Genomic DNA, 6,513 nt, shown 5'->3' on the forward strand with positions numbered 1-6,513 from the left:
TACATTTTCACATGAATAAACATGTTTTCAGTGTACAAACTTACTATACTTTACATTTGTGAAACAATAACCAATTATTAAGAAAATATGGGATTTTCTTGGTGCATATAACATTTCAGAAACAGAAAGGAAACTCGAAACATTTTCACAAACAAAAACCGCTTATGAACTGACCAGCTTTATGCTGATATTAAACCGCTTGTGTTCTCAGGTCAGCGTTAGAACAGGTACTGAAAGATCCTTTTTTCTTGAAGACGGTGTACATGAAGATCCGTTTCTTTTGTTATATATATATATATATATATATATATATATATATATATATATATATATATATATATATATATATATATATATATATATTGTATCACAACTGTACAAACTTTACTTTTGAAACAACTGTAAAACTTTATTATGTAATGTATGGTTGCTTTACTTTACTTACTATGTGCATTGGATTTGATACTCAACGTGCTAGTCAACCCCAGAAATGTTTTCCGCCTTCGGTTTTCGGGGTGTGACATGATGGTACCCTTTGAAGAAAAGATTGTCTCCACTCGTACCCTTTGAAGAAAAGACTGTCTCCACTCATTCAAGTACCAATCCTCATTTTCATGTGTAACCACATTTTCATCTGTATCCAGAGTTAAAAGAACAATAAACTCATTTTTTTTGCCTAAAAGTTCTGGAAATAGACCACAATCAAAGTGTCGTGATTTAAACAATAAAAAATGGAGTGGTCTCATGTTCGAATCCTACAAGCTTCAACTTGAGGTAGCCTGATAATTATGGAGATAGAACAATATTTAAGAATTAGTGGTGTACCTTTATATTGCGGAATATAACCAAATAGATTCTGGGTTGTTTTATGTTGAAAGAGGTCCTTAAATGCTCGGGAACGATTAAAAAAACGATCATGGATTAGGAAGTAATCTCCTGACGTTAATTGAAAAGTAGACAGATCTCTACCAATGATATGTTTCCACGACTTATAATAACTCAAAGGGTCTTCTTCATTCTCTCTATCATTGTACACAGGACTGACTGCACACTCTTTTACCATTATACCACCGTCTTCCTCTTCCTCTACAATGGTTACACTAACTTCATCGCCATCTTCAAGCTCATTTTTCCCAAACATCCAATGGCTTAACCATACTAAATCTTCATCAGCTTCTCGGACAACAAATATATAACCATAATATATCCATGTGAGATCTTTTGTTATATTCCTTACTTTTGTTTTTAAAGAACTAACCATCCCTCTACCTGAAAATGTATGCACAAAGCATATATTTATTCCCTCGATCCTTTTATTTGTTGAAGACGATGGCATGGTGAATGATATTGATGAACCATTGTTTTTATGACCTAACCAATCTGGAACCACATTCCCTGGAAAACATGTGCTAAATATTCCAAATTCGTAGCACATCTGCAGATAAAAATTTAATATGCATGAGTTTTAGGCATATTAACTAGTGTGTAACCGTGAAGTAAATATAAATGATATAGTTGCAGAAAGAGAATAATACCTGAACTGGAAGTTTCGTCACACGAGGCCATATGGCAGAATCCCAAATCCGCACCTTGTGATCTTTCACATGTTGTAAATGTGTCCACCCCAAGCTACATAATATTTGGTCGTCAATTTTTTCTATAGCTTGAATTTTGAATATGCCTTGAACTTCAGTCAATGACACTGAATAATAGTAATGGACAAATGGTGGTGCTGTGATTTCCTGAGAGAATGTTATTTTAACAAGTGACACACAATGGTCAGCACTCAAACATTTCACTGTATTTGGAGGACACAAAACTGACTTTAACTTCGAACAATTCATAACAGAGAGTCCTTCAAGCCTGCTAAGGTTTCTGACACAATCAGGTAGGGAATCAATTGGATTTTCGTCTAAATATAATATCTTCAACATTGACATGTTGCTGAAGTCCGCTGGGAAGGATTCATTAGATAAATTACTGTCTCTAAGGGACAAGGTTACTAGTGAAGATGGCAAGGAAATCAATAATAAATTTGGATATTTCGGTACAAATTCTCCAACAGAAGAGGAAGAGCAAGAGGCATGTGATTGTTTGCCAATCCTAGCTGCCCAACCGTCTAAAGATAGTATTTGAACATTCTTCAACTTGGTCATGCTGCTTGGAAGCATTTTAAGCTTACTGCAATAGCTCAGATCAAGAAGAAGAAGACTATCACATCCACCAATTGATTCACACACATGAACCAAACATTCACAACTTTTAAGTATCAACCTCTCCGATTGCAGGTAGCCCGGAGAAGCCACCAACTCTAACAAGCTGCTTGCAATAACTCAAATTAAGAATCTTCAATGACCCAAGAAGCTGTTGCATTGGATGTCATATGATCAAGAATAGATGTTATTACCAAGATATCAATCAACAAAAAAGTTAGGTAAATTAAAAGCTTTGAATCCCATACCTTTGGCTTCTTCCAAAGCTGTGTCAAATCACTGTAAGACATGTCAAGAGCAACCAAATGTTCCATTGGTAAGCTCGAAGGTATGTATTTCAATTTGAATCCATGCATACACAACCCTCTTAAACCTTTTGGAAAATACTTGTAGGAACCTTTGAATTTTACATGATTGAGTTGGAGTAGACTTAGTTTATCCATCTTTTTTAATGCATCTGTTTTCAGTTCAGTTTTCTTGCAACGAGAAGAGAATTTGAGAATGCTATGGGTTGATGGACCTATTCCAAAAATCATGTTCGGATCATTAATTTGAAGTTCACTATCTGCAACATTACTGCCTGATCCACCTAACGGCTCTTTCTCCAACATTTTCATGTCAAGGACAAGACCTTGGATTTTTGTTGTACCCTAGTCATGAATGTAATGAATAATAGTTGAAAAAAAATAATAAAGTGCATATGAAGTGTATGATATAAAATTACCTTGTCTTCTTTCAAGATATAAAGGGACTCCTCATGATTCCATACACGACTGCACTTCCATGGCTTCTCAGGTGATTCCCGACGAACCAAATCTCTCCCCATCTCTTGAAGCAATTGATGCATCCTCAACTCATTACGTGGACCAATTGTGAGAAGACATCTATCTATGAGCTTTGTGATTCCATATGATGTACGAATACCACATTCCTTTAATATTGCTTCAATCATTTCTTTATCACTTCCAACAAAAAAACATGCAATATGCTTAAACAATTCTTTGCAATTGTCAGATGGCAAAGAATCAAAGCTAATCTGCAGGACCTTTTGTACATGTACATGAGTATGGAATTCTCTTGTCTCTAGCATTTCAAACGTATCCCTCCATGTGTCTACATCTTCGTTGTTTAGAGAACTTCCCAAAAGTTTAAGAGCCAATGGATGTCCTCCACAATACTTTGAAGCTCTTATTGCCTCTTTTTCATAACCTTCCTTAGGATCATAACCTCCAAACGCATGCCAACATAAAAGACTTAGAGATTCAGTATCACTTAAACCATGAAGTGCATGCTTTTCATGTTTGGGAGGAACCCTCATTCGAAACAAAGCACATTTTTCTGTTAAGGACCCATCTTTGGTTGTTATAATAATCGTGCTTCTTGGATGAAGAAAACCATTTGTTCCAATCAGCACATCCACTTGCTCAAAGTTATCAACACCATCAAGAACCAAAAGCATTTGTTTATTAAGTAATGCTTTCTCAATCTTATATGTGAGCACATCTACATCATGTTCTTCAATCATTCTTTTACCAAGAACGTCTCCAAGAAGCTGTTTTTGCAAATCAAGTAGCGCACGTGTTTGTCCTGCACACCTTCTTTCAATGTCTTCAACAAAGCTACTTCTTTCAAATTCATGGTAGTGCAACCTATAGATATATTTTGCCAAAGATGTCTTCCCGATCCCCCCAATTCCTGAAATTGTGAGAACTTCGGCATTTTCTGATGATCCTCCTGCCAACCAGGAACTGATGGTATCAATAGAAATGTCCATCCCAATTAAGTGTGGGATAGGACACTCCAAGTGTAGTTCCAGTCTGCTACTAATTTCCTTAACCAACTCTTCAATAACCACCTTCTCTCGTCTGAAATTTTAATCAAATTAGATGAACAAGAAAGACACTACCAATGGAAATCCAATAAATAAAAGTCATCAATAATTAGTTAATTGACTGGTATCTTTTGTTACCATTTTTATTTGAGTCACTGAGCCATATGATCTATACTGCTTATACTCTACTATACATAGGGTTCCATTATCATCTAGACGTTGTGGAATCTGAGTTCACAAGGGATCTTTCCTGGGAAATACTTTGACTTTTTAAGGCCCTATATATATACCTAGACTATTATTGTAAATCCTACTGTCACTATTAATTAGTAAATAAGAAACGACCTGATCTTGCGAACCACTTAAATTCTGTGTGTTTGTTATTTTTTCACATATTTTATTTGTTTGTTAATATTAACCTTAACAGATCTATAATATTCGTTCACAATGATACAAAAATGACAAGAATTATGCGGAAATGCATAGAATGGGAGTATACCGGCCATTGGCATCCTTTCCTATCAAACCAGCAACTTCCGTTAGTCCTTTGGTCCACATCTCCAAGTTACGAGCACCTTGAATTTTCTTCTCCTCATCTTTTTCAGCTGCAATTCTCTGTTTGTGTTCAGATAACGCTTCTCCAATGGTGGCTTCTTGCTTTCTGACATGGGTCGGCTCAATGTCGTAAAAAACAGGGATGACAATATGGTTGGAGGCCTTTCGCTGCTCAAGGATCATCACGAGTTCATCCAGACACCATGTTGATGATGCGTAGTTCTTAGACAAGACAATTATTGAAGCACGAGAGCTTTTTATAGCTCTTGCAAGCTCGGGTTTTAGTTCTTCCCCAATTTCAGCCTCTTCCTCATCCCGAAAGGTAGAGATGTTTTCATTCACTAAAGCTTCGTAGAGGTAATCTGTAAACCCCAGACGAGTGTCCTTCCCTCTAAAACTCAAGAAAACGTGATACCTTCTTGATGATGCTGCTGCTGCTTCTTCTTCTTGTAGTTCAGTCAGGATGGCCATGGAAGTTGAGATTACGGGAGTGTATATGAGCTGGGAGTATAAGTTTCTTTGCTTCTGGTTTTTGTTGTCTTAGATCTTATAGCTCAAGAGAGATCATGGATTTATCCTGTTTGGTAGCAGAGTCAACGTTTGGCAAGTCAATGTGTATTGTCTTATCTATCTGACTTGGTCTCCACTAGAATAAATTCTAATTGGCTTTTAGAAAATGCAAAGAAGATTCCTTGAGCTATCATGTGTATGTTGTAGGAAATAGAGAAAATCACCATCAACTTTCAAATTGTTGGTTTAGTTCTTATTTTAAAATTTAACTCGGTCATCTCATATAATATTATTAAAAATTGCATGGTTCGTCCTTATTAAATTATTATATGGTTCTTTCCTGTTTTTTTTTTTTTTTTTCAATTTATTTGTAAGATTTCTTATTATTTTTAATTATTAAAACTATTTTAAATAAGTTGTGGCCGCTAACCGCCCTCTTTGAAAGAATATGTGTTTCGCTATTTACAATTTTCCTTCTCTCATCTATACCACCACCTCCACATCTTCGCCACTCCCCTAAATTCATGATGAAAATCATTGAACGGAGGAAACCACCTCGAACTTGATACAAATTGCTTTGAATTCGCAAATTTGAGACAATCCAGTAGGGTAGGAGGTGATAGTGGGGAGTTTGTTTTTTTTGTCGGATACCACCTAAGCTCCACCACTTCTATCGGATCTGCAAAGACGCATTAGGCTGGGTGGTATGGAGGCATCAACCCCAAGTGTGATGCTGATGTGGCATGGTAGGCTACGCGGGAACACCACCCAAAGATGAGTGGGTGTCTTGTGGCGTAGTACCAGCTACGGAAGAAGACGAAGGCTCCTATTGGTGGAAGATTTGTTTGTGTCTTTCTCTCTCTTCCGTTTCTCTCTCTATCTCTCTTCTTCACTAGTAGGTTACTAGTGAACACCACCCCACATGCATAGTAGGTTGGTTGTGAAAGAAGATGATGATGATGTGGAATTAAACTCACGCGTAGTGACACCGGATAGTCTTATCGTAGTCCCCCCTACCCCCTCTCTCTATTTTCAAACGAGATCAAAAGCTTGTTTGTGAATGACATCCTTGCCCCCACCCCCCTCCCATTCCATATCATGAACATAAACCGGTTACAAAATTTTCGAATATCTTTAAAAGATCAAAACCGACCTTGAACCCAATGTTTTAAAAACTGGTTTGAACCGGCCGGTCGAACCGGTTGGACCGGAAACTGGGGAAAAGAGCGGTTCAACTATCACCCACCGGTTTTATTTCGATTTCTGAACTGGATTGAACCGGCCAGTTTTTAGAAAAACCCGGTTGAACCGGTTAAACCGAATAAAAACAAATGGAAAAGAACCATTTTCATAATAAACTTTTGTGATTTTTTTCAAATTTATTTAGTTTTCTCTAAATAAAAA

General features: G+C 36.7%; 1 protein-coding gene across 2 annotated transcripts; it reads right to left on the reverse strand.

Annotated features, from left to right (window-relative positions):
- Positions 1–356: 356 nt before the first annotated feature.
- LOC145014641 (disease resistance protein RPV1-like) lies at positions 357–5,180 on the reverse strand. 2 transcript variants are annotated; one of them, XM_078973061.1, is made up of 7 exons: positions 4,544–5,180; positions 2,938–4,078; positions 2,462–2,863; positions 1,536–2,364; positions 1,270–1,435; positions 826–1,173; positions 357–634 (listed from the first exon to the last, which is right to left on the reverse strand). In XM_078973061.1, the coding sequence occupies exons 1-4, from the start codon at positions 5,068–5,070 to the stop codon at positions 2,263–2,265; spliced, it is 2,172 nt and encodes a 723-aa protein (XP_078829187.1). In that variant the 5' UTR covers positions 5,071–5,180; the 3' UTR covers positions 357–634; positions 826–1,173; positions 1,270–1,435; positions 1,536–2,262. The 2 variants fall into 2 exon arrangements, with proteins under 2 accessions (XP_078829187.1, XP_078829186.1); XM_078973060.1 differs by having other exon boundaries at positions 826–1,435.
- Positions 5,181–6,513: the final 1,333 nt, after the last annotated feature.

This window comes from Lactuca saligna, chromosome 9 (genome assembly GCF_052625555.1).
Source record: "Lactuca saligna cultivar CGN05327 chromosome 9, ASM5262555v1, whole genome shotgun sequence".
In the NCBI taxonomy this organism is placed as follows: Eukaryota; Viridiplantae; Streptophyta; class Magnoliopsida; order Asterales; family Asteraceae; genus Lactuca; species Lactuca saligna.

Coding starts and splice junctions, on each gene's coding strand:
- LOC145014641 (XM_078973061.1), bottom strand. CDS start 5,070: ATGGCCATCCTGACTGAACTACAAGAAGAAGAAGCAGCAGCAGCATCA. Junction 2,864..2,937: donor ATATCTTGAAAGAAGACAAG/GTAATTTTATAT, acceptor ATTCATGACTAG/GGTACAACAAAAATCCAAGG. Junction 2,365..2,461: donor AGCTTTGGAAGAAGCCAAAG/GTATGGGATTCA, acceptor CCAATGCAACAG/CTTCTTGGGTCATTGAAGAT.